The sequence below is a fragment of the Sceloporus undulatus genome, chromosome 2 (genome assembly GCF_019175285.1).
Source record: "Sceloporus undulatus isolate JIND9_A2432 ecotype Alabama chromosome 2, SceUnd_v1.1, whole genome shotgun sequence".
NCBI lineage: Eukaryota > Metazoa > Chordata > Lepidosauria > Squamata > Phrynosomatidae > Sceloporus > Sceloporus undulatus.
The window spans coordinates 240,359,274-240,384,966 of NC_056523.1; the positions used below are offsets into that span (position 1 = coordinate 240,359,274).

General features: G+C 40.4%; 1 protein-coding gene across 1 annotated transcript in view; it reads right to left on the bottom strand.

Moving 5' to 3' along the window:
- Positions 1-23,773, bottom strand: part of JAK2 (Janus kinase 2) — a 60,765-nt gene extending 36,992 nt beyond the window's left edge. Inside the window, exons 1-4 of the mRNA XM_042450294.1 lie at positions 23,635-23,773; positions 22,198-22,448; positions 5,738-5,861; positions 2,394-2,511 (exon numbers count right to left, since the gene is read on the bottom strand). Coding sequence (XP_042306228.1) covers positions 2,394-2,511; positions 5,738-5,861; positions 22,198-22,417 — 462 coding nt within the window. The 5' untranslated portion in view covers positions 22,418-22,448; positions 23,635-23,773. The remainder of the gene's footprint in view (positions 1-2,393; positions 2,512-5,737; positions 5,862-22,197; positions 22,449-23,634) is intronic.
- Positions 23,774-25,693: the final 1,920 nt, after the last annotated feature.

Sequence of the window (25,693 nt, forward strand, 5' to 3'; positions counted from 1 at the left end):
TTCAGACAGGTTCAGTGGATGTAATCATGACACCTGCTTGTCCTGTATTATTGTATACCTTTCAATTTGTGTAGCCTGAGGAAGTAGACAGGAGCCATGGAGAAGTGAGAGTCACATGTATACTGGATCCTTGCCCTTCTTTCTGGAAAAAAAAAGCTAGAGGATGACTGGTTGAGAAAGTAAGGGGAGTGGTGAATGCCTCACTACAGCAAGGAAAGTTTCCATTCTACCTAAAAGAGGCTGCAATGCAGCCATTACTTAAAATAATAATAATGATAATGATAATGATAATAATATTTAAAAGGGCCTCCTTCGACCAATCTCTAACATTCCATTTATATCCAAGGTTCTGGAGCATGTGATGGCCTCCCAGTTCCAGAGGTTCATCAAGATCCATTTCAATCTGGCTTCAGGCCTGATTATGGGGCAGAGACAGCTTTGATAACCTAGGTGGATGATCTATGCAAGGAATTGGACAGGGGGAGCATGTTCCTATTGGTTCTACAGGACTTTTCAGTAGCTATCGATACCTTTAATCATGGTATCCCTCTGAGCTGACTCTCTGGGAGGGGACTTGGGGGTAATATAATACAGTGTCTCTGGTCTTTCTTGGAGGAGCGAACTCAGAAGGTGGTGCTGGGAGAATTTTGTTTGATGCCCTTGCCACTGACCTATGGTGTCCTACAGAGTTCTGCTTTGTTCCCCATGCTGTTCAACAACTACATGAAATTGATGGGAGAGGTCATCCAGAATTTTGGATTGTGTTGTCACCAGTATGTTGATGATACCCAATTCTATCTTTCCTCCCATCTGATTCCCAGGAAGCTGTCTCGATACCGAACCAATGTTTATTGTCACTAATGGACTCGATGAAGTCAAACAAAGTGAAACTTAATCAAGACAAGATAGCAGTGCTCTGGATCAATTGAAAGGCAGATCAGGGAATAGGGACTTTGCCTGTACTGGATGGGGTTACACTCATGGTGAAGTCTCAAGTTCTTAGCTTGAGTGTTCTTCTGGACTCAGTTCTGAACCTGGATGGCCTGGTATCAGCAGTGGCCAGGAGTGCATTTGCACAGCTAAAACTAGTGTGCCAGCTGCGTCTGTTCCTTGAGACATCAGAACTGGCTATGGTGACACATGTCTTGATTACATCCCATTTGGAATACTATAGTACACTCTACATGGGCTGCTTTTGTTCAGAACCTTCAGTGGGTTCAAACTGCTGCGGCCAACATGCTGACCGAGGCCAGTTATAGGAAGCATATAACTCCCTTATTAAAACAGCTTCACTGGTTCATTTCTGGGCACAATTCAAGGTGTTGGTCATGACCTATAAAGCCATTTTACAGCTTAGGTCCAGACTATCTGAAAGACTGTGGCCCCATACAGATGGTCAGGAAGAGGCGGTGAGACGCCACCCCTTTCTGCCACAGATCAGTGCCGCGGCAAACACATGCTGCAGCACTGATCTGGCTTCCGCAGAGCACAAAAAAGGAGCCAGTTTTTCTGGCTCCTTTTTGTGCCCACAAAGGGGTGCCATTAGCAGCTTCATGATGCCCCTTTGGCACAGCGAAGTTTGGGCACTGCCCCATATGGACATCATCATGGCACGCCCCGAGTGCATGGGAACACACTAAGATGGCACCTGAGCAGCGTGGTGAGGGCTTTCAGTGTGGGAACACTGAACCCTCACCCCTGCTCGCAGGATTGTGCTTTTTGCCTGTCTGTACCAGGCCTGTATCTCCCCATACAAATCTACAGGGACTCCAAGATCTTCAGAGGAAGGCTTTTTCTTGGTCCTGCCATCATCCAGGTGTGCTGGGTGAGGACACAAGAGAGAGCCTTCTCAGTGGCTGCTTCCATCCTCTGGAAATCCCTTTTGTGGGAGGCTATGCTGGCCCCCTCCCTGTTTTCCTTTCACCAGGAGGCAAAGAGTTTCTTGTTTAAGCAAGCTTTTAATGTGTAAGCAGGTGAGCTTCTTACTGGGATGTTTTATTTATCTTTTTAAACTTTTATATGTCTTTTAAATGATTTTATACTTTTTATTTAGTGTTTTTAATTGTTTTAAACATTTTGAAGCTTTTTTAATGGACTCTATCTGGGAGCTGCCTTGGGTCCAACTTTGGGAGAAAGACAGTATATAGATGAAATAAATAAATAAATGCTGAACAACTCTGAGATACCAAGACTCAGCTCAGATCTCATAATGCAGTCAATAAATTGGTGCTGATCTCAGGACTGTGCTGTTTCATTTTCTTTCCTGGGATAATTGCATTTGCTATTATTCTTATGAAACTATCTGTACATGAACAGAGACTTTTAAATCCAGTTAAGAAAAGAGAGAAGGGCAGGGGAGCAACCACCCACAGATCCAAACAGAAATTTTTTACCTGAGCAAACAAATAAGACATGACGATATCATCAAGAACTGGACTCTCTGCACCTCGGGAAACACCATAGCGATATGCTCGTGAACTGCCATTACAATACCAGTGTGGGAAATAAAACCTGTTAGGAAACATTTTTCATCATTTATCAATATTTTTATACCCAAGATCACATATCCTAAAAAGGTGATGTTAGTAAAATGATAGAAAATCAGAGTTTTAATTACTTGCACACCTCTTGCTATCCAGTTAATTTTTTGGTAGTTAAGTTTTTTGTCTTGTGCTCCCAAGACAAGATTTACTGATGAATTGGCTTCTTGCTCTGTGGCTAATTGAGAGCTAGCTGCTATGGCTGGTAGCAATGTATTTCTTGGTCTGATTTATGACATTGTAAGTAAAAGCCTAAAGAACATAAAAGACTTGTGTTTGAGGAAGCTGAAGAAAAAATATACTTTTGCTTTGTATTTTGTCCGCTATGATAAGCAACCTTGCGGGAGATCCTGCTTTGGATGTGAAGTCGAAGGCTTTCATGGCTGGCATCCATAGTTTTTTGTGGGTTCTTTGGGCTATGCAGCCATGTTCTAGAAGAGTTTCATTCTGACGTTTCACCAGCAGTCAATGTGAAGCTGAAGGCTTTCATGGCTGGCATCCATGAAGATGTGGCTGAAGATGCCAGCCACAGATGCTGGCCAAACATCAGGAAGAAGCTCTTCTAGAACATGGCCACATAGCCCGAAAAACCCACAAAAAACGATCCTGCTTTGGAGTTTTGAAACCATCCAGATCTATCTGTAGGACACTCTTTGGGAAATCACACTAAATTTGTCTGTCTTTAGTTGAGAGAGAGAGCACCAGGGAGATGAACCCCCCTAACATCTGTGGAAGAGATGACAAGATGAAATCCAAGCAGAGGAAACTAGAAAGAGGCAGCCGTCTTCTCTCCTTCTACAGGCGGCTGTTGGGATGTGAATCAACATGGACTGCCATTATGTGAGTCTGTACATATTTTGTAATTTGAAATATATGGACTGTGACTCTGATTAGGTTTTAACAGATGTGTTAGTAAGGAAGCATAAGTTGACAATTGCAAACATTGTCCAGGAAAAATATAAGAGTGGATTGTAGGGAGTTTGGCCTCTGCCACCAGCAGATGGGTTTTGGAGTCCTTATTAGCTACATGGCAAAACATTAACAGCTGTCCAATGTCACCATTTATATCAGTGACTTTGTTTGATACTTTTTAGCTTGGCAGTTGCAGACTGGGAAAAGAAAATAGACTAGAGGGTGGTTTTTCCTGTTGCTAATTTGCTTATACACTTCTCATACTTATGGTGGGGAGGATGGGGCACACACATTTTAGTTTTCTTTGGCAGGTTACAGACCGCAATTAAAGTACGTGCAGAGCGTGTACTAGGGTTAGGAAGGGGCGGTGCTTCCGCACCCCCCAACCCTAGTACGCGCTCCGTGCGCACAAAATGGCGGCAGTTCCACACGGCCGCCGCCATGATGGCGTCACGAACGCGCCGCCTCCAAACAAGGCGGTGCGGACATGACACCATCACTCCGCGTGAGGGTGCTTAATGCACCCTTTTGGCGGAGCAGGAAGGAGCTCCGAAATGGAGCTCCTTCCTTGTTTGCATCACTGGTGCAGCCGTGTGAAGGCTGCACCAGCGACGCAAATCAGAAAGGGGCCGAGCAGCCCCTTTCTGGGAGTCCCCGCTGCCATTGGGGTGTCCTTGGGGCTTCAAGCCCCAAGGACACCCCTTTCCAGGCTGCGGGAAAGCGGCCTTTTGCTGCTTCCCCGCAGCCTGCAAAGCGGCGGATCGGGGCCTCAGAGGCTGCCGGTCTGGCAGCTGAGGCCCCGATACAGCAGGGAAAGGGGCTGGTGCAGGCCGTCGCTTTTCGGCGGTGTGTAACCCGCCTTTGTTTGCTTCTACAGAACCCTTGGAAATCCACCTTTCTTCAGCCTGTGGGGTGAATACCAGCCCAGGTGTCCCATATAGCCAGTAATGGGAATTTTGACTGCTGGCCGAGGGGGGCGGTTTGGGTAGAATTACCATATATACTTGTGTCTAAGTTGACACCGTGTATAAGTCAAGGGCAGGTTTGGGGGCCAAAATCAGGGATTTGGGGATGACCCCTAGATAAGTCGAGGTTATAATTTGGGTCTCAGTGCCCTTCCTTCCCTCCTCAGCCCAGTTGTATCTTTGGGAGACAGCCAAGCTTGGGAAGAAACTTCAGAAGTTCTTCCTCCTCCGCTATAGTCCAGCCTTCCCTTCAGGAGACATCTGGACTGGAGAAGAGGCAAGCATTTGCCCGCAAGTCTTTTCCCGATCTGGGTGTCCTCCAGCCTTTGGAGGACACCCAGACTGGGGAAGAGGAAGAGACAACTGTTTGCCCTCAAGCCTTTCCTGAGCCTGGCTGTACCTTCGAGAGAGGATTACCGTATTGCCCTGTATATAAAATGACCTAGGGTTTTTGGGGTCACTTTTTAGGCATAAATTTCTTGACTTATAGTCAAGCATGTACGGTAGTTTTGGGTCCCAACTCTACCACTGGATGCAAAGGGATGCTGTGAAGGGACTCCAACAGCAAACTGATGGAACGCTTCTCTGATGTGTACCATCAATAAAGCTTTTCTTAAAGCAGTTAACATGCATCAATGTTCAGCGCCAAGCAAACTCTTAGGGACGCTGTGAACTGTAACTAGTTCTGAAAGAAGACAGAAATCAAAACATACAGTATTTATTTTGATATCTGAAATTCACATGTTAAAACTTTACTCTTCCAAGGACATATACCTAGTTGTTCTCCTCCATCAAAAAGACTGAAAAACATAAAAAAAATAACTTTATACTTTCGGTTTGTTCAATTTTAGAGACAGAGCGCATGCATTCTTGCTTTTGTCTCGTTTTTCTTCTTCTTCATACAACGATAATCATAAACATTGTGCACTAGAGGCCATTAACATTTAATGTCAAATAATGGGCATTATCAATTTCCCAATCATAATCTCCTCAGAAATAATTTGAGGTGAAAAATCTAATTTGACTGTATGATGTAGCAGTAAAATTGCAAATACACATTTGCCAATGAGACTGCAAATGCAATACATCAGTTGTACACATGCACCCACAGAGTTTCTAGGGACTAGAGAATTCAGTCATGGGATGAGAATGGCAGTAAAATAAAAAGGAAATACAAAGACAAATACCATTGTTTCTACAATTGACCCATCCAATACATGAAAGTAAAACAAAAAAATTAGAGAACTGCTACACTTATACTATAGGAGATGTTTTTAAAAGTAATTAACAATACAATTCTTTATACATATCAAAGCCCACCTTATTCGGTAGAGTACGGTGAGAGTGGCTGACCCCTCTATTTGGAAGGTGTGATTTGGAGGATACCAGCATCGGTCTGTCTGATTCATTAGTGCAAACATGTTGTGATACACTGGCAAGATACCTATCAATAGAAGAAGGTGTTTTAGTTGCAGGTTCTTTATCACAAAGAACCACTTCTTATTTTTTAAAAAGGCATTTCTAAGTAATGCTGATATGGCAGCACCTGCAAGGCTTAATATTTTCTTTTGTCTTTTAGATCTCAAAAGGCTACCGTGACTAAGTTGAAGAAAGCAGTGAGTCAGTTTATACTGTATTTCATTTCTGTTAAAGAAATCGAAGCAAAATATATTTCACAAGGGGTAAACATTTTGATCAATTTTGCTTGATAGGAATGAGGTATTTATACAATAAACCTTTCTGACCAAGAAAGCACATTTACAATGAGACTAAAGATTCATTTGCCAACACATTCAGAGATAATGCTTCACAGTGCCCACAGAAATACATTAGAACAAACTGGATTACACAGGCAGATGGCAACAATATTCACTTATAACAAAGGTTGAGTCCCTCTTATCCAGAATTCTGAAAATTCCAACATATTCCAAAAATATTCCAAAATCCAAACCTTTTTCATGGGTGGCTGACGTTGGAATAGTAACAAGATCTATATTTGAGTCATTATAGAGTTAATGACCATTATTGAGTTAATGGTGAGCTACTGAGAATACAGATGGCTTTCAGCTGTGTATATATAGTTCTAATCAGTTTTTGAACCTTCATAAGGCTAGCTATAGTTGTGATTCTCTCGCTCCCTTTCACTCACTCTGTTCTTAGCATTCTTTTCTGTTGTATTATATTTGTATTATTTGGTTCAGTATAGTTTACATTATTTGTTATTTTGTTATTGTGCTTGCCATTATTACTATGGTTTAGTTTGTATCCTTTGTATACATTGGTTTTATAATTGTTTGTTGCCTTTTAAAACAAATATAAAGCTTATTTATAGTATCCTTCGTTTTGGTCTTTTTAAATCCATTGTTTCAACAGCTGAGAAGTGACACCTTTGCTTTCTAATAGTTCAATGTACACAATCTTTGTTTGGTGCACAAAACTATTAAAAATATGTTGTATAAAATTACCTTCAGGCTGTGTATATAAGGTGCATATGAAACATAAATGAATTTTGTGTTTAGACTTGGGTCCTCCATCTCCAAGCTATCTTATTACATGTTGCTGTTAACTGCCATTGCATCAATCTCATCCTATGGCGACCCTGCTGATGAGACATCCCCAAGGCTCCCTTGTCCTCCACTGTTCTGCCCAACTCCAGCAAGCTCATACTCATGATCTCTTTAGTTCATCCATCTAGCATGCGGCCTTCCTCTCTTTCTACTTCCCTATATCTTTCCTAGCATTGTTGTTTTTTCCAGTGATTCGTGCCTTCTCATGATGTGCCCAAAGTATGCCAGCCTAAGTTTTGTCATCTTGGCTTCCAGGAAGAATTCAGGCATGATTTGTTCTAGGACCCATCTGTTGGTCTTTTTGGCTGTCCACAGAATGCTTAGCATTCTTTTGCTTAGTAGTGCAAATCTGTTTCTTATATTGTCAGTGAATTCTGTGGAGACACTGTTTAAATCAAATTCTGGTATGATGACTGGTTTTATTTTCTGCTTGAGTTTTAATCTTTATAAATAAATATATGTATAAGTAATTCGTGATCTGTACCACAAACAGCACCTGGTCTAGCCTTGGCCGCCAGTATGGAGCTTTGCCATCTTTTACTTCTGATTATATAATTTATTTGGTTTTTGTGTTGGCCATCCTTTCTATTGTATGAAAAATGTGTTTGCAATGAATAGGTTGTTGGCTTCACAACGATTGGCTGCCCAATCAAAATCTGCCTACTGTTTTTTAGTCTTCTTTGCTTCCAACTTTTGTGTTCCAATCTCCAATAATCAGCTTGACGTTCTGTGCTGGTGTGTTGTCAATTTCTTCGTGTACTCCTTCATAGAATCTATCGATTTCTTCCTATTCTGCCTCTATGGTTGGTGCGTATACTTGAATTATGGTGAAATTCATAGGTTTTCCATGAAGCCTTATTGAGATGATTTGATCTGATTTTGCACTGTATCCTCTGACTACTTTTGCCACATCTTTTCTTAGTATGAAAGTCACCCCATTTCTTCATGTCCTTTCAGTCCCTGAGTAGAACACTTTGTAGCTGTCTGATTCAAAGTGGCCCATTCCTGTCCATTTTAACTCACTCACTCCGAATACTTCTATGTTGATATGTTCCATTTCCATTTTTACTATGTCTAGCTTCCCTTGGCCCATGCTTCTTACATTCCATGTCCCTATTTTATGTATGATTCTACTTTTGATAGCATCTGCATTTCTGAGCGTGTTTACTACTTGCTTCGTCATCTTTCCCTGTCGTTACCTGTTCTTGCAAGTGTGTTTTCCATTTGTTTTTAACTATCTCTCTATTAGTGCTCTTATCCTGCCTGTGTATCACTTGGGATGTCTCATCATCATAGGGTTTTCTAGGTGAGGGTTAGGGCAGAGGGGCAAAAGGAGGGAGGACAGTGAACACCAGACTTCTCCCCCAGTGGAGATCAAGAGGGCACCGCTGCCATCAGGTGGAGGTGCAGGAGGAGGGAGGATTTCCTCCCCCTGCGGAGATAAAGCTGCCGCCTGTGAGATTGGATGGAGGGGTGAAAGGAGAGAGGCCAGAGGACACCAAAAAGGTCACCAGACTCCTCGCCCATTGGAGATCAATAGAGTACTGCCCCTACCAATGAGATTGAGTGGAGGAGCAAAAGGAGGGAGGACAGAGGACACCAGACTCTTTCCCCAGTGGAGATCAAGATGGTGCTGCCACTGCCAGACGAAAGAAGAACATGAGAGGGGAAAGGAAAAGGAGGGAGGGAGGAGGAGACGGGTAGGGAAACAACCATTTCAACAATAATGGGGGGCGGCGAGGGTGACATAGGAAAACAACTACTGGGCACCAGCAGTAGTGGTGGGTGTCACTAAAGTGAAAGAATAGCAGTGGCATCAGAGCTAACACTTGGTAGTACTGCACACACGGAGGTGTAGGTGGCCCTCCTTGTATAATCCCTTCACCTAGAAAACCCTATGATGAGGCATTTTATTATATATACAGTGGGCCCTCGGTGTCTGCAGGAAATGCATACCAGATATTCCAGTGGATACCAAAAGCACATGGCTTTGCCCCCCCTCACCCCCTCCCGAAGCCAGCCTCACCGCTTTCACCATGGCAGGCAGCAGGGGGCTACCTTTCCTTCTTCCTCTTACCCGCCTCCTCCTCCTCCTCTTTTCCTCTTCACCCCTCCCGTTGCTGCTGCCACCACCACTCTTCCTCTTCCCCCCTCTTCCTCCTCTTACCCCACTTCCTCCTCCTCTCACCCCCCTTCATTGCTGCTGACACTCATCCTCCTTTTCCTTCCTCCTCCTCCTCCCTCTTCTGCCACCACCGCAGGCTTGCCATCCCCGTGGATGCTCAAATCCATGGATGGCAAGTTGGTGGACACAGGGTGACTGTATATGCAAATAAAAGTATTCCAAAATCCACCCCCCCAAACTGAAAACACCAGAGATCTCAAGCATTTCAGATACGGGAAACTCAACCTGTACCACTCTTTTTAGTTTCTGCAACTATAAGAGTTGTATTAATTCTACATATGTATAACTCATTTCTCAGCTCTCTATGTCTGCTTCCAGCAACACTCTCTGTTCATAGAGATCACGATTGCTGACAAGTAGAAAGAGCTGCCTCTGTTATTTAACACCACAACAAAGCAAAATCAATGAATTCAGAGAACAAAAACACTTCCTCTCATGGAGGCAAAGTATTAAATATGATCCAAGTGCTTTTTTTTAGTAGAGAAGGACTCACTCTTCACATATTGCAGCAATCACTTGTTGAATAAAAAGGTGATTCAATTGTGAGTCACTTTGGACATCAACAGACAGTTCTGAACAATATCCAAAGGTATGAGGCTTTTAAAAAGAATCCTTTTTTACACTGCCAGAAGAATGGCAGAATTTGCTGACATTCATTGAACTGGAATTTGGCTTGAAAACAGTAACTTAGCAAATGATTTTCAATTTATGGAAAGTCACAGTTTTACAGGAAGATGAGACTAGTTAACCTATAAAACTTTTTATTTGAAATGAAAAAATATTTCATTTATATAAAAACAATCTGAAATGATAATCAAGGAACTATTTATCTTTTATTAACTACTAATGTATCAAAAGAAATTTCATTTGTTTTTTGTAGGACAATTTAGAGAACTGATGTCACAGTGACCAAAATACACTCCCAAATGAATGTATACAAGTACCGGTATGTTAGATTCATAGAATCATAGAGCTGGAAGAGACCGCAAGGGCCATCCAGTCCAACCCCCTGCCATGCAGGAACTCCCAATCAAAGCATCCCCGACAGATGGCCATCCAGCCTCTGTTTAAAGACCTCTAAGGAAGGAGACTCCACTACACGAAGTAGTGTGCTCCACTGATGTTGGATGGGAGTTTTCCATCTTATGTAGAAAGTGCTGTATAGCAACTGTAAAAAGAAAAAAACTACTGTAAAGTACGGAGATTCATAACTGCATGTTATGATTGTTGTGGGAAATGTTTGTTTTTCTCTATTATTTCCATATAGGTGAGGAATCCATTGTTTCAGGTTGCGGATTTATTGTGGAATCTTTGGCACAATTTGTTCCAATTTGTTCCTGAAGCCTTTCATAGGCTCCATATAAGAAACACTACAGATTTCATTAACAAAATAATGCCTCTAAAGATAAGGGGAAATTACATATCGGTGCCCTTGGATGCAAGATCACTTTATACCAACATATCCCAGATGAAGCCCTCACCATTATAAGAGTCAGTTTGGACAGGAGGGAAGCCAAACATTCCCCAGCCCATTTTTTTACTCTCCTTAGCCGAAATAGCTTTAACAAAAAACTATTTTAGATTTGAACAAAAATATTAACAAATTAAGGGGGTAGCTATGGGGTACTCTATGGTTCCTGAAGTGGCTAATCTTTATATGGAGGAATTTGAAAAGACACCTTAATAACAAATACAAGGGGAAACTCACATTTTGGGCCAGATATTTAGATTATATATTTTATACCTGGAGAGATGACAATGTAGACCTAAAACAGTTCCACTTATCAATTAATAACATTAACAGACATATTAAATTTGGTTTCAATCACAGCAAGACAGAGATCCACTTTCTGGATCTGAGGATAAAAAAAGAGGGAGATCATCTCATCACCTCATTATCTAAAAACCAACAGATATTAACACATATCTTAGCTTTGATCTGGCCTTCCCAGGGTGCAAAAAGGAGCCACAAAAAGTATGTGATGCAGCGAACGGCATCACGCCGCCATCGGGTGGAGTCAGGACTTGTGTCTTATGGACCCCACACCCCAACTCCTCTCCCAGGCCAGCTTTAATGGCCAGTATGCACAGCCTCATAGTTAATATACCATCAGTGTAATACATACTCTAGCCTAGAAGAGGAATTTCTTAAGAATAAATGTTTTTATTCTCATAGGCTAACATTCCACTCTTACTCACCAAATCCCTTGCCTAATTATTGTATTGTACAATATTATTATCTACCAATCCATTCCTTCTCTCCTTTAATGTAAACATAGTTACTCACTATGCTAAACACTGGCTTGATGGAAGGCTTCTTATTCCCACCAAATGGCAATACAGAAATTAAAGTTATAACCGCCATCATAAATGTTTAGATCTCACTAGTAGCCAGTTTTGATTAGGAGTATAATGAGATGACATACAAGTTTATAGAATGTGAAAAAAACTTGTCCCAAGTGGTGTTCTGTGCAAACCTTGCATTTTACAGAGAGACTTCTAAAACTTCAAACCATTTTTTTGTGCATATGATTCATATGGTAGCAATCTTTCGCCTTCAGGGACCCTGTGCCAGTAGCAAATGTTTTATGTCAACCTTTCCTGATACAGCCCTCTAGTTGTATTTTGGAATACAATTTTCAGATGCCAGAAGGAGGTTACAATGATCTAGTGGCAAGACGACCAGAGCGTGGACCAGAGTCTTGGCAGTGAGGCCGAGAGAAATGGACGGATTTAGCAATATTGTAGAGAAAGAATCTACAGGCCTTGGCTGTGGCCTGGATCTGGGGGATACACGACAGAGAAGAATAAAAAATGAAGCCAACACTGCGGGCTTCCTGGATTGGTCAAATAGAGATGTCAACTATGGAAACAGAAAAAGAGTATTGAAGGGTGGACTAAGTGGAAAGACAAGAAGCTCCGTCTTGGACATGTTGAGCTTCAAACATCGATGGTTCATCCACTGTAAGACAGCTGTGAGACAAGATTAAACTTGCTGTTCAAGCCCCGGAGAAAGGTCAGGGGTGGAAAGATACAGCTGAGTGTTAGGAAAAACCAAAAGAACTGATAAGTTTTGCTAGGGACAATAATAATTAATAATAATTTGTTTTATTTATATACCGCTATTCCAAAGATCATAGCAGTGAACAGCAAGTAAGCTAATTAGCAAGTAAGCTAATTTGCCCCCAACAGTCTGGGTGGTCATTTTAGCGACCTCGGAAGGATGCAAGCCTGAGTCGAGCTTGGGCCCTTTTGCTGGTCTTGAACTCGCAACCTTGTGGTTTTGAGTGAATGGCTGTAGTACAGGCATTTAACCACTGCGCCACCAGGGCTCAATGTGTAAAGAGAGAACAGTAGGGGGCCCAAAACAGAACCCTGGGGAACTCCAACAAACAAGGGAACAGAGGACGAGGTCTGACCACCCATGACCACTGCAAAAGATCTACCTGACAAATAAGATTTAAACCAATCAAGAACAGAGTCCGAGAACCCGAGGTCAGAAAGTATATCAACTAAGAGACAGTAATCCACGATGTCGAAGGCCGCATACAAATAATTAAGAACAAGAACAGAGTAAAGGCCATTCGCCTTGGCCCGCAAAAGATCATTTGAGATCTTTGTGAGGGTCGTCTCTGTGGAATGCCACAGGTGGAAATCAGACTGAAAGGGATCTAGAATGGAGATGGCTTCAAGAAACTCAAGACAGTAAGAATAAATGACCCGTTCTAAAACCTTAGAAAGAAAAGTAAGAAGAGAAATCAGACGATAGCTAGACAAAGAAGAGGGGTCAAGAGGAGGCATTTTCAGAATTGGAGAAATGAGAGCATGTTTAAAGTCCGAAGGGAAGGAGCCTGGAGAGAGAGAGAGAGAGAGAGAGAGAGAGAGAGAGAGAGAGATTAAAGATATAGAGAAGTGAGGGCAGAAAAGGAGTGGCTATAGGGAGAGGGAGTTGGATCAAGAGAACAGGTTGCAGGTTTGGAAGAGTTCAGCAGCGTGGAGAGTTCGTCCAAAGAAACAGGAGGAAACACAGAGTTTTTTGGTTGAAAGTGCCAGAAGATAAGTGGTAGAAGACAAATCAGGAAGAACTATCTCAGATTGAATAGTGGTGATCTTAGTGATGAAATAGTTTGCAAAATCGGTAGGGGAAAATAATGAAGAGACAGGGGGAAAGGAAGGTTTTAGCAAAGTGTTGTAGCAGGAGAACAAATGCTGTGGGTGCCTCTCATTGGCGCAGATCAATGATTTGTAATAATTCTGTTTTGCCATGGACAGGGTGCGTGAGGATAAAAGGACGAATTTATAATGAATAAAATAGGCCCACTCCCAGGACTTTTTCCAAAGACATTTGGCCGCTCAACAGCAGGATCGGAGGAACCCAAGAATGGGAGTAAGCCAGGGCTGAGGCCTAGTCATAGAGGAAGACAGGTGTACAGATAGAGGGGCAAAGCTGTCAATAGTTGAAGAAAGCGTGGAGTTAAATAAAGACATAGCTGAGCAAGCAGAGTCCCCAAGAGATAGAGAAGAGAGAGATGAATCCAAGGACTGACAGAAATGGTCACAATTAACAGACATAAGATCACGAAAATAGCATTGAACAGTATGATGAGGAGGTGGGATATAAGTAAGAGTAAGAGAGATTAAATGATGATCAGACAATGGAAAATCAGATGTCAAGTAGTCAGAAATGACACACTTAGCAGCAAGAACTAGGTCAAGGCAGTGACCGAAAGAATGGGTTGAAGAGTTGGAATGAGGTTGAAGAAGCTAAAAGGGAGCTAAAGCGAGATGTTGAAAGATTCTTGGGATCATCAAGGTTGATATTAAAGTCACCTAGGATCAAAGTGGGGACTGCATCCGATAGAAAAAATGTCAGCCATGACTCAAAGTCTGAGAAGAACTGGGTAGCAGAACCAGGAGGGCAAAAGATGACTGCAACCCGCAGCTGTAAAGGAAAAGGAGTCTAATAGAGTGAGATTCAAACGAAGAGAAACAATAGCTAGAGGGAGGAGAAAGAACTTGAGACTGGCAGGAATTAGACAATAAGATACCGACCCCTTCTCCTCAACCCTCAGGGTGGCTTGTGTGGGTGAAAGAAAGACCACTAAAAGAAAGGCCAGAAGAGGTAGCAGTGTCATGGGCCGAAAAAGATCGTGAATTGTTGTTCTCTCCAACAAATTAGTAAAGTTTTTTTTCACCTTAGTCTAAACACAAACCTGCATATATTTTCTGTTTCAGGATAATGAAGCAGCTTAAATAAACAGACTTAGGGTTTCCAGACTGAAAACTGGAGACATATCCTATTCCATTAATGTTTGTGTAGGAATTTCAACAGATGTTGCTTGTCATGCAACCAGATAACAAAGAACCCTACTCATTACATAAATGTATATTCAGGAAGATCTTCATTCAAAGAATCAGGTCAAAACCCCCCACAAAAACTGGCTCAAGCTATACTGAACAGAGTGACTACACAAAACCAATACTACCTGAAAGGGGAAGAACCTAAGCTCTAGTAAACAAGAGAAGTCCCTCTATAAAGCCTGAAAAATCTTCAGTGTGTAATAAGGAATGGGGGCCAGGCCATCTTCCCCCCTGGTTTGGCTCTCTCCTCTCTTTAGAAAATGTTATGTTTAAAAACAGGTTGGCTGGAAACAATATGTTCAACTACAACTGATTTACTGCAATAAGATTAAGAATTTGTAATGCTACTATAAATAATGGTCTGGGCATTAAACAAATAGCAATATCAAAGAAAAAAATTTGCTGGGAAAGATTTACCCTTTCTTTTCTGCCTATCACGCAATTACAAGAAAGACATTTATAGAGAACAAAAATGGTAACACACATCTCTAATGTCTCTAAATCACTTCTCTAATCATTTGTTTACCAGAGGCCCCCTTTAAATAAAATAGGCCCTTCTTGTACACAGATTTTTTTATACACAGATTCAAGCAACCACGGTTTGAAAATGTTCAAAAAAAGTAAAAAAAATTCAAATATCAAACCTTGATTTTCCATTTTTTATATGGGACACAATTTTTCTATGTCACTATATTTAATGGGACTTGAGCATCCACAGATTTTCTTATCCACGGGGGATCTTGGAACCAAATCCCAGCATATAACAAAGGTCCACTGTATCTTTTGCTGCCACAGATGCCCAAGGTATATGATTTAAAACCTTAAAGTGCATCTCGTGTGTGTGTGTGTGTGTGTGTGTGTGTGTGTGGGAAGCTTAACACCTTTCTTAACATCCAGTTCAACCTCCTGCCATGCAAGAACTCTCAATCAAAGCATACCGGACAGATGGCCATCCAGCCTCTGTTTAAAGACCTCCAAGTAAGGAGACTTCACTATACTCCGAGGGAGTTTATTCCACTGTCGAACAGCCCTTACTGTCAGGAAGTTCCTCCTAATGCTGAAGTGGAATCTCTTTTCCTGTAGCTTGCATCCTTTGTTCCAGGTCCTGTTCTCTGGAGCAGTAGAAAACAAGCTTGCTCCCTCCTCAATATGACATCTCTTCAAATATTTAAACAGAGCTATCATATCACCTCTTAACCTTCTTAAATTAGCTTACTTGCTAATTAGCTTACTTGCTGTTCACCGCTATGATCTTTGGAATAGCGGTATATAAATAAAACAATTATTATTATTATTATTCTCTTCTCCAGGCAAAACATCTCCAGCTCCCTAAGTCGTTCTTCATAAGACATGGTTTCCAGACCCTTCACCATTTTTGTCGCCCTCCTTTGGACACGCTCCAGTTTATCAATGTCCTTTTTGAATTGTGGTCCCCAGAACTGGACACAATATTCCAGGTGGAGCCTGACCAAAACAGGATAGAGTGACACTATTACTTCCCTTGATCTAAACACTATACTTTTATTCAGGCAGCTTAAAATTGCATTGACCTTTTTAGTTGCTGCATCGCACTGTTGACTCATGTTCAACTGGTGGTCTACTTGGACTCCTAGATCCCTTTCACATGTAGTCTTGTTCAGCCAGGTGTCCCCCATCCTATATCTGTCCATTTCATTTTTCCGCCATAAGTGCAGTACCTTACATTTCTCTGTATTGAATTTCATTTTGTTAGCTTTGACCCAGATTTCTAGTCTATTCGGGTCATTTTGAATTCTGATCCTGTCCTCTGGGGTATTAGCTACTCCTCCTTATTTGCTTTCATCTGCAAATTTGATAAGTATGCCCCCAATTCTGTCATCCAAGTCATTGATAAAAATGTTGAATAGCACTGGGCCCAGGACAGAGCCCTGGGGGGCCCCCACTGGTCACTTCTCTCCAGGATGAAAAGGAGCCATTGTTGAGCACCCTTTGGGTTGAGTGGCTTAGGGAGATGGGTTTAAAAGAAGGTTAAGAGGTGACATGATAGCCTTGTTTAAATATTTGAAGGGATGTCATATTGAGTATGGAGCAAGCTTGTTTTCTGCTCATCTAGAGATTAGGACATGGAACAATGGATACAAACTACAGGAAAAGACATTTCGCCTAAACATTAGGAAGAACTTCCTGATGGTAAGAGCTATTTGACAATGGAATATGCTGCCATAGTGGTGGAATCCCCTTCTTTGGACACTTTAAAACAGAGTCTGTTTGGCCATCTGTCAGCTATCTGAGTGTGTATTCCTGCATGGCAGGGGTTGGACTGGATGGCCCTTGTGGTCTTTTTCAACTCTATCATTTTACGGAACTGTGTGTCAGTCCATGTTTCAGGAAAGTATTCTGGTGCTAAGATTATCTATCTGGAATGACAAGCTACTCAGACAGAGGATTAAGATGTGACCTCTGGCATTTTTGCCATCTTTCCCCACAGCCAACTAGTTTCGTTTACAGTTTTCCACAACAATTGCCAGAGCTAGCAAATGTTGCTGTCTTACTTGAAGCTGGATTAAAATCTACTGCCAAAATAGCCAGCCTGCAAACTCCTATCCTTAGCTTCCTTTTTAAAAATGTATAATTCTTACTTATAAGAATCTTGGGTTACATAAATAGTTCATCCTGAAATCTCTGCAATATCAAACTGTTGTGATCTATTGCCCATCCTTTTCTGCAAAGAAAAAGCATGTTATAGGGCCCGAACAGACAGGTCAAAATAAAGCTGCTTCGGGTCACTTTGGAGATAAGCTGTTAAAATGACACATGCATCTAAGACGTCAGAAGCTGCGCTAAAGCTGTGCTCCAGTCCTTAAGACTGGAGCATAGCTTTGGCGTGGCTTCCAGCCTCTTAGGACGCATGCATCATTTAAATTGCAAACATCCAATGTGACCCAAAGCAGCTTTATTTTGGTTTGTCTGTTCAGGCCCATAGAAAACGTGTGGATAATATCTTTCACCCTAAGGTCCACTTTCCCTCAAGGCTAACTTTTTAGGAGGTGCTGCAAGCAGTAGGTCCCAAATTCACGAACTTCACACATTTCCACCATTCTCCCCTCAATATACAGTATGTTCTCCCAAATACCTTTATTTTTCTTACTTGTTTTATAATTTTCCTTTATTATTTTAAAATTATAAGACAACAGACTGAGACTGTATGCTGTTACTCAACAGCAAACAAGGGCCCTAGATCCAGAAATAGAGACTGAATGATAAACATGTATATAACAGTTTTTATATCAGTATATACCAAAACTATACACTGTTAAAGAACAGTGCACTCTAAAACACAGAGCAAAGCCCAGGAAGGTGAGGAAAAAGAATGCAATGCAAAGAATGCAAAATTTTAAATAAAGAGTTGACTGAAACACAGACTCAGAAAAGTACACAGCAACACAAAAAGATACAAAGCAAAGTCACTGCATTTGGTACAAGATGTTAGTACAAAAACCTGAACTATAGATTAATGGATGTGCTGACAGAAGATTTCCAATGCTGAGGTTTGGAATGAAAGAAAATCAGTACAAGACATGAAGAATGTGGGATATATGTTCACACAGAAGTAAGCTTCCTCATACAACGTGGAAACAATTTCAGTGGGTCAAAAGCAAAAACTATGGCTTCATCTACTCAGGATGAAAACACAATTTGTGGAAGTACAATACAAGGACAGAAATGCAAATAAATCTATCAATTGGTACTTGGATCAATATTTTGTTATGTGTTACCTCATTACTTTTCTGGATAATGAGGACACAATGAAGTAACATTTCAAAACTAATGTATCAAGTGGGAATGACATTACTTTACTGCTGTAAGCAACTAGTATTTTCCAGTAACTTCTGAATGTTATTTTAAAAGAGCCATTTAAGAGATAGTATTATGCCATCTTCTTATTAATATTAAGTTCTCCCTGTCTCTAAAGCAACAAAGATAACAAAAAGCAACAAGCAACACAATGAGTAAAGTAACAAGTCAATTCTGTAACAATGCAAAAGTTAACAGCATGAAGTTACTTTTCAAACTCTATAATGGGTAAGAGAAACAGAAACTTGAAGTTTCCCAGTTCCTATTTTATCCTTGCAATGAAGTGTGCTATAGGTTAGTCAGTAATCAAACCAGACAACATGCCTGCACTAATTGCAGTTTACATATTAAATGAGATAGATTCCGACAGTAAGATACCAGAGACATATGTGGATTGCCCTACATGGCATCCGTTTTGTTCTTTGTGCTTGCATTCTGTGTATAACAACTATATTTTATCTTTTATCTTCTTGTAATGTATAATTTTAGTACAATTTAGAAGTTTTTATAAGCAAGCTTAATTATGGCTTTTGTGATTTGATTGCTATTTGTACTTGCTGGTCAATGACCGAATAAATTTTATATAACAATTGCAGTTTACAAACCCAGCAATGGCATAAGATCCTAAACTGGAAGAAGCCAATGTCTGATTTGATCTTCTGAGTATTTAGGTTTATGAATTTATTCTTGTCTCTGGAGTACAGCAATCTCAGGAAGCAGTGTTGGCCATGACAATAGTTGATATTTTCAGATAACTTGCAAGTCATACTTGGCATGAATTCTTGGTGTGCCAGCCAATGACAAATCATGGCATGTTAATTCAGATATTAGACCACCCTGCAGTTAAGTTCCTTTAACTATGGATTAGTGTGATGTCTAAATTATAACTGCAACTTGCCTAAGGCCACCCAAGCAGTTTCATGCCTAAAAATGTTCCTGAATCCAGGTATCCCTGCTCCAAAATCCAACACTAACCCTCTCTGTGTCAGCTTTGCTAGAAATTCTGACTAGAAACACAACTCATTATACTTTACATCCCCTGCCTTGCAATACTCACACATGACAGATGGAAGTACAGATGGGAGCAATGGCAAGGACATTCAGTGGCAGAAAGTGAGTGAAAACAGAGGTCTGAGAATGGAACACTGTGTTCAGTCAATAAAACATAAGAAGTGAACTAAATCAAAGCCTCAATAAACAAGTGAAGCCTGAGTTGGAAACGGTGAAAACAAAACAAAGAAAGTGTGCAAGAATATGTTCTTTTTACATAGCCACATTTGATTTCAATTTGGGAATTAAATTTCAAATAGGGTACACAGAAATCCATTAATAGCATCTGATTTAAAATCATGCTTAATCTGCTTCTTGGAGGGGAGCCCCACAGGTACACAACAAAGCCAAGTCCTAATATTAAGCACAATTCAGCAAATAGTCTCTTCTAAAAGGGGGGCTTTTGCTGAACTCAGATTCCCATAAAACTGAGATTTTTGTTCAATTTGTTATCTTCTTAACAACCCTGGAGGCCAAGATGTTCTTTTCCAGTCCATCCTGAACAAACTGTGCCCATTTTCTGAAAACCAAGACAATTACTCAAACAAGCAGCATGTAACTAGCTAAGTTAGATGGAGTTCACTGATTTTATTTGAATTCTCTGCATCAAAATGTTGCTGTCTCTGTCAAACAAAAACCTTCCCCACGTGAAGGACCGAAGAACTGCAAAGCTACCACTTCAGTTATTGCAGGTTTTAGAAAATTTTGTTCTGCTCTGTGTTTCCTGGACTTTGGGAAAGAAAATCCCAAACTTTAGGATTTTTGGACTTTGGATACCATTGGTGCCTTAGAGCTGGAAGGAAGGGAAGGATCTCTCGCCAGATGACTCAGAAATCCTACACAAACTTGGGCAGCCCTGTGTGTGTTGGAAGGTTCATCCTGACTCCTGACTGGAGTTGTGAGTAATTTTTTTTTTTGGAGAGAGGGAAGATACTTGTAAAGAAAGGGCACACCTCTATGGAAAAACATTGCTCCTGTCAGACCTACAATCCCACCTAATAGTACTATCCTCTAGCTTTCTATTTAACTGGTATGGTAACTAAGGTTGGGAGAACTTTGTAAAATTCCTAGTTGTTGTTAACTGCTGTCAAGTTGATGTATGATGACCCTATGAATGAGAGATTTCCAAAGTCATCATTTCTTCAAAAGCCCTGCTCAAGTCTTACAGACTCAGGACCATGGCCTCCTTGACTGAGGTCCACTTAGGGTGCAATCTTCCTCTTTTCCTACTGCCTTCTCCTTACCAAGAATTATTGTCTTTTCTACTGAGTTGAGCCTTCTTATGATATGACCAGTTTAGTCATCTTGGAAACTAGGTTTTTAGTCATCTTTAGTCTCAGTTCAGTCATCTTGGCTTCTAGGGAGCATTCAGGCTCAATTTGCTCTAGGCTCCATTCGTCTTTTCAGCAGTCTACAGTATCCACAGAACTCTTTCCCAGCACTACACTTTAAATGGGTTGATTTTCTTCCTATCAATTTTCTTCACTGTCCAACTTTCACAATCATACACAAAAATTGAAAATATAATGGCATGGACAATCCTAACTTTAATATTTAGTAATATATCTTTGCACTCCAGGATTTTCTCTAGTTCTTTCAAGTCCTAGCTTTCTTCTGATTTCTTCCAAGTCCTAGCTTTCTTCTGATTTCTTGATTAAAGTTTCCATTCTAATTAATGATTGATCCAAAGTATGGAATTGATTCAAAGTGTAATCAGTTTCCTCCTGGACACCAAAATATAACCTATGTTGGAGGAAAAAATACCTACCAAATATTTTAACAAAAAAGACTTATTTTGTTTATTGGCCTTAGGATTTCACCATAAATCAACAGTTTTCTTCCTTTACCCTGGAAATAATGTAGTTCTCTCTCTCTCTCTCTCTCTCTCTCTCTCTCTCACACACACACACACACACACACACTACTGATGTGCATTCTCCATCAGCTATTTAAAACACTGAGATGGAGAGTGTAGGAAAAGCTTCCTGTCACATCATCAGCATTCCCTGGTATTAGATTTATAGGTGTCTTCTGAAAGCATTTTTAACTTCATTTGGTGTAGCAGCAGGAGAAGTAGCAGCTTCCTTTGCTTAATCAGAGAGAATCAACTGTTGATGGAATAAATGAGGAATTCATGCTTTCAAAAGATAGTCACAGTTTCTTCGTACCATGTTTTGTATGGGCAGTAGAAGCAACCCCTATTCTTTCTTCTAAGGATACATACGAAGGCTTTATGCACATGAATGAGTCTTGGTCTAATATATTCACCCTTCCCCCCCATACCCCTCCTCTGGAGCAGCCATTTTAACTTACCATATTGGAGTGTTAGGTCCTAAGCTAGACAAACTATACTGTAGTTCGCTTTGAAAATATGGATAACAGGAGTTAGTTTATATATAGTTTGTTGAAAGAAAACAACTTCAAATCTCTGTGGAAGAAACTGACTTTTTTTTAATTGCTAAGTTATGGACCTTGAACTGTGGTGAACTGAAAAGGGAACTGAAAGCTCCTCTTCTGAATGTTCCCAAGAAGGAAAGTGCTGAGCTGGAGGCTTCTTACTGTAATGCAAATCTATTGTTTTGTATTGGTCCAAATGAAACCAGTGTGATGAGTTAATACGGTACATTGATATAACAAAGTACTATCCAAACAGATCGAACAAAACATTCTGAGTTGATTCCAAGGAGGCATCAACTGATCTGTCTGTATTTCTTGCCAAATTTCCAAACGAGTCCCAAACAAGAAAGGTGAAATTGTATTACCAGTAAGCAAAACGATCTTACCACAAGCCTTACAAGCAGCAATACAGATCTCTTCTGCAACATATTCTCCAGCTGGAAATTGCAGATAATCGCCTTCAGTCTTTCCTGGGGAATGATAAAGGTAAACCCGAAACAGTGGTTCTGTCTGTCTTGAAATGGTTGAATTCCCAACAATGCCACCGTTTTGGTGAATAGTAGATGATGCTGTCCCTTCCATCTCTGTCATTGTAAGGCAGGCCATGATATCTTTATGTACTGCTCAAAGCATTTGCCTGCAAGAAATTTAAAAAGAATTTGTTAAAGGTTACATTAAACTTCAGGAAAGAGAAAATACAGACATTTTGCATTTAACTTGTATTGCTAGAGAATGTATAATTGAATGCAGCATAATTCAGATGACACAGATGAAGCTTTTACAAGCTTGTTTAACATTTAAAGTACAGAGCTATGGCTCTTGTGGGAATTTAGGCAATGTACCTTTCCTTCAAGTTACATGCCTTTCTATGCCAAATGCATTTGTTGTTTACCAGTGCTGAAAGGAGATGGAGAATGAAACAACTGAAATATAGAGATTCTATTTTAAATGCTGTTAACAATTTGATAGGTCAATTGTTTTGTAAAACTGACTAGGTTTATAGGGAATATAATCAAATTCAGTATGCTGATTTCCACAACCTTGATGGAGTATCATAACTTCACAGAGCTGCTACTCCCCTGAACCCATATACCATTAAAGAGACTTTGTGAAGCCCCATATCATTTGGACTTATACCCTGACGCTGAACATGTTCCCACTCTTGAAAGTCACCCTCTGGTGGAAAAACAATACTGTACTGTGAATCAATTCCAAATCAGACCACTCATGTCTGCTGAGAAGTTGCTGTGAGAAAGGCGTGTGTCTTTAATGCATTTTAAAACTTTAGATATTTTAATTTCAGAATTCTACTTCCCTTCCAGAAGTATGCTCAGCTTGACAAAAAGGAAGCAAGAACTTACAGGTTTAAATCTTCCACAGATGAAGTTCAGTATTACATATTATTTTGTTTGCCAATTATTTCCTTATGTATCCTGCTGACAACTATCTCAGAAGTAAAGGCTGTATCCGAGGATGTATCTTTTAACTTAACTATTTATTTGCTTATACCAGGATTGTCAACTGGTGTCACATATACACACACACCCTGACGGTGTTGATATGCCACTCTTCTAATCTCTCATAATTAGCTGGGCTAGCATAGGGCTGATGGGAGCTGCAATCCATCAGCATCTAGATGGCCACACTGTCCCCAGCCCTGGTTTATGCCATCTTTTCTGATAGTCCTCATCAGAGTTTTTTCTATCTGACACAGGTGGCAACAGGAAGTCCTGGAGGCTTCTCATTCATATGGGTGCTGCAAGTTAAAATTGGTTTAATGGCAATTAATGACCACAGTACATGTAAGGCTGAATTTGAGATACCCTGTAGTTCCAAAAGACCAGTTAATGGGGATCTCTTTTGAAATCGGTTAACTTGAATCTTCCAGCTGGTCACAGTATTCCATTGGAGGATGTAAGCAGCTTCCTTTATATACAGCATATTCCATTCTGAAATGTAGATTTCAGAAATTGTTCTCAAGAGCTGTGTACATTTTCAAGGTACTCTTTCCAAATATACACAGTTCCACTCAAGCCACACTCAGGTAAATTTGTGAGCAAGCATTTGATCATTTATTTTGATTTACATCCCATCTTCCCCCTAATCTGTGACTCAAAACTTCTCAAAGCATATGTTAAAATAAAATACAGTCAACAAATCCTTTTTAACACAAAATGTTTTTTTTAAATAAATATGCAATCCTTTAAAATCACTCATTTAAAACAGTTTTAAAATTTGGAATGTAGCCAACGAGCATAAAGATACAATACCATTTCCCCCTTAAAGGATTCTTCTCCAACAACCAGTTAACAGCCAAAAGCTTGTCTAAATAAAGAAGTCTTGGCCAGCCAGTGAAAAGAGAACATGCAACTCAGCCTCCTGTGAGAGGGAACCTCACAACCTGGGAGCAGCCACCATAAAAGCTCTCTCCCATGCCCTCAGCATGTTTACTTGTGATGGTGGTAGAACCAATAGAAAGCCCTTCCCAGAGATGTTAAAACTGCAGGAAGCTCATAAGGGGAATACAGTCTTTCAAACAGTCTGAACCCAAGCTGTACAAGGCTTTATAGACACACTGTACTGTACGCAAAAACAGATCAGTAGCTAGTGAAGCTTTTGCAACACAGGAGTTATATATTCCCTCAAACCAGTCCAAGTCAACAGTGTCAGTTTGCAGTATTTTGGACCTACTGAAGTTTTTGAAGAAATTTCAGAGGCAGCAGCACCTTTTACTGTAACCCAAATGGGATGTAATCAAAGCATCAAGCTTAAAGATGTGGATTTTGACAGAGGAAAAGGCTATTGGAGTAACTTGACAAGTAAGGCTGCAAACCTCAGTACACTTTCTTGGGAATATGTGGCACTGAATTCAATGGGATTTACTTCTGAGTAGACAAGCCAAAGACTGTTATTAGATGCTGCTCTTAAGTACGTTACAAATGCATTTAGGATGGAGATGGCAGACTACACATATTTTAAAAAGGTACTCTTGGAAAATGATTGTAGCATATAGACAGTGCTCACGGTATTGCAATCTGATAATGAAATATCAATATTCAGTATTAAAATATCTTTCTTCTTCTGCTCTTAATACCAACTCTGTCAATATGGAATATAGATCAAGTATTCACAAAAAGTATTTCATATGATATACACTGCAATGTGTGCTGGTATTTTTTGTAAGAGGTCTTTCAGGAAACATGATCTCAGATACGTTTGTCTTTTTAAGCAATTCTACATAACTATTCAGTTATACCTAGCCATAGACAACAGTCCTCTTCAAATTGATTTAGGAGGAGGGAATAAAGGCTCAATACATTTGTTTTGCACTTAAAATAAACCTCCATGCATGGAATTACCATGTATGATAGCCTACATGGACATTCCAACATTTATTATTCAGTTCAGTACTGTCTGGGAATTTGTACCCAAAAGAAGAAGCAACTAATACCACCCAATGAACAAGCATCTTGTGACCCTCCAGCTATTGTTGAATTGTAACTCCCATCCCTTATCATTTGGTGTACTAGCCAGGGCTGATGGCAACTGCAGTCCAGCAACACCTGGAGGACCCTATTAACAATACTATATTCAACTACCAGCCTATTAACACACTAATGAATGATAATCCAGCTGACCAAAGTCGTTATTTGTGCAAGATGTTTGCTAAGGCATTTCACAATGGATTCAAAACAGGAAGGAGAGTATGAGCAAGGTTTGTTCAGGCATTTATGAAACAGGTTTTTTAAATAGTTTCACCACAGAAAAGGCTGAAGTCTAAAATAGTAAAAACAATTCCAATGTTTCAACTTTCTGTCCCAGGATGGGGCGTGAGCTGTTGCAGAATCGATGCAGTGGTAGCTTTTCTCCAGTAGTGTCACT